Below are 1,942 nucleotides of genomic sequence, written 5' to 3'. Positions count from 1 at the left end.
ATTTTATTGCAACATATGCAAATTAAAACATTGTCCTATTTGTTCAAGATGTTCAAAGTATTGATCATTCCACCTTCTTCCTCTTCCTCCTCACTTCCTTTTTAATAATTATTGATCTCAAGGTGTCTTTAAAAAATATATAAACTAGAGAGAAAAAGTGCATGTTGTTGAATGCCTTCAACTTGTTTCTGGTTTATGGCAACCCTAAGGTGACCTATCATAGGGGTTTCTTGGAAAGATTTGTTCAGAGGAGGGTTATATTTGTCTTCCTCACATACAATGAGACAAAGTAAAAATGTACAAAAAGTTATTAACTGCATCATAACCATCTATAGAATTAAAACCATTTTAAAAAATCCATAAAAAGACAAAAGATAAAACATCCATGTACATTCATATGCATGTGTGATATTTTCGACAGACAATTTCATGATGAATATTCTCTGCTGTGTGTCTCAAAACTCATAAATATCTGATTAGCTTGACCTCAAGCCAACATATTTCTTATGACTGGAACTGTAAAGCAAGCAAGCAAGCAACCAGACCATGATATACCAAAACAAAATGTTTCAACATGTATGGGAAATACCTAGACAGCTAGGGAAATGGAAAGTACACGTAAATGTGCACTCTTGTCACAAAACAAAGTCTCTAATTAAAAGAAACAGGCTGCGCCCCGCTCCCTGACGGAGTCTCCTCGACGTTGCCTTTCCTCTCCTCCTCCTCCGTCGGTCTTCCTTGACTTGAGGCATTCCCGCCGCCATGGCCAACCCAGTCGTCTTCTTCGATATCCAGGCAGATGGGGAGCCCCTCGGCCGCATCACTATGGAGCTGTTTGCAGACAAGGTTCCACAGACAGCAGAAAATTTCCGTGCCTTGAGCACTGGAGAGAAAGGTTTTGGATACAAAGGTTCCTGCTTCCACAGAATCATTCCTGGGTTTATGTGCCAGGGTGGTGACTTCACCCGCCATAATGGAACAGGGGGCAAATCCATTTATGGTGAGAAATTTCATGATGAGAACTTCCTCCTCAAACACACAGGCCCTGGTATCTTGTCTATGGCAAACGCTGGTCCCAATACGAATGGGTCTCAGTTCTTCATCTGTACTGCCAAAACTGATTGGTTGGATGGGAAGCATGTGGTCTTTGGCCATGTTAGAGAGGGAATGAATGTTGTGGAAGCAATGGAGCGCTTTGGATCAAGAAATGGCAAGACAAGCAAGAAGATCACCATCAGTGACTGTGGGCAGCTGTCATAAAATTCCTTTTGTCTTAACAACCAACCATTCCTTCTGTAGCTGGGGTTAGTCCCCTGTAATCCTTGTTCCTGACTTACTGCTGCTTTTCTATTGGGTTTCAATTTCTGCTCCCTCACAAGTCCCACTGGACTGAAGACAACGTTGTTTGCAAAACAAAATAAACAAGTTAAATTAAAAGAAACAAAAAAACAGGCATGGAAATATGTAATATAGTTTATATGAAGATGCCTGGATCAGGTAAACAACAGTGGAGCTTTGATTCAAAATTCTCAAATTATAAGTTGAAATCAAGTTGATGGCAATTAACAACAACAAAATCTGTAATTAAACGCATAACGTTGTACACTGTAACTGATGCTACAATCTAAAAAAAAACAAAAAACCAGCCATTAAAAATTCTGTTAAGTCAACAAGAAGTCAGGAGGTCAAGAAATACTGGACAAGCTAGATATTAATTTTTGGGTTGATGTAGAGCTTCCTTTGAAGAGTGTTTGACAACTTCAGCTGGTTAGAAGAGCTGCAGCCAGATTGGTAACTGGGCTTTGTGCAACCAGGTTAATTGTTCTTATTCCAGCAAGGGGAAGCAGACCTTGAGAGCCAGGACGGTGCAGTGGTTTGAGTGTTGGACTGTGACTGGAGATCATGGTTTGATTCCCCACTCAAGCATAAAAACCCACTGGGT

General features: G+C 40.4%; 1 protein-coding gene across 1 annotated transcript; it reads left to right on the top strand.

Annotated features, from left to right (window-relative positions):
- Positions 1-673: 673 nt before the first annotated feature.
- Positions 674-1,431, top strand: LOC121932220 (peptidyl-prolyl cis-trans isomerase A-like). The gene has a single exon (XM_042470713.1). It carries the CDS (start codon positions 763-765, stop codon positions 1,258-1,260), a length of 498 nt encoding a protein of 165 aa, XP_042326647.1. The 5' UTR covers positions 674-762; the 3' UTR covers positions 1,261-1,431.
- Positions 1,432-1,942: the final 511 nt, after the last annotated feature.

This window comes from Sceloporus undulatus, chromosome 5, assembly GCF_019175285.1.
Source record: "Sceloporus undulatus isolate JIND9_A2432 ecotype Alabama chromosome 5, SceUnd_v1.1, whole genome shotgun sequence".
Lineage (NCBI taxonomy): Eukaryota > Metazoa > Chordata > Lepidosauria > Squamata > Phrynosomatidae > Sceloporus > Sceloporus undulatus.
Note: the sequence above shows the minus strand (reverse complement) of the source record. Positions and strands in the feature narration are given on the sequence as shown.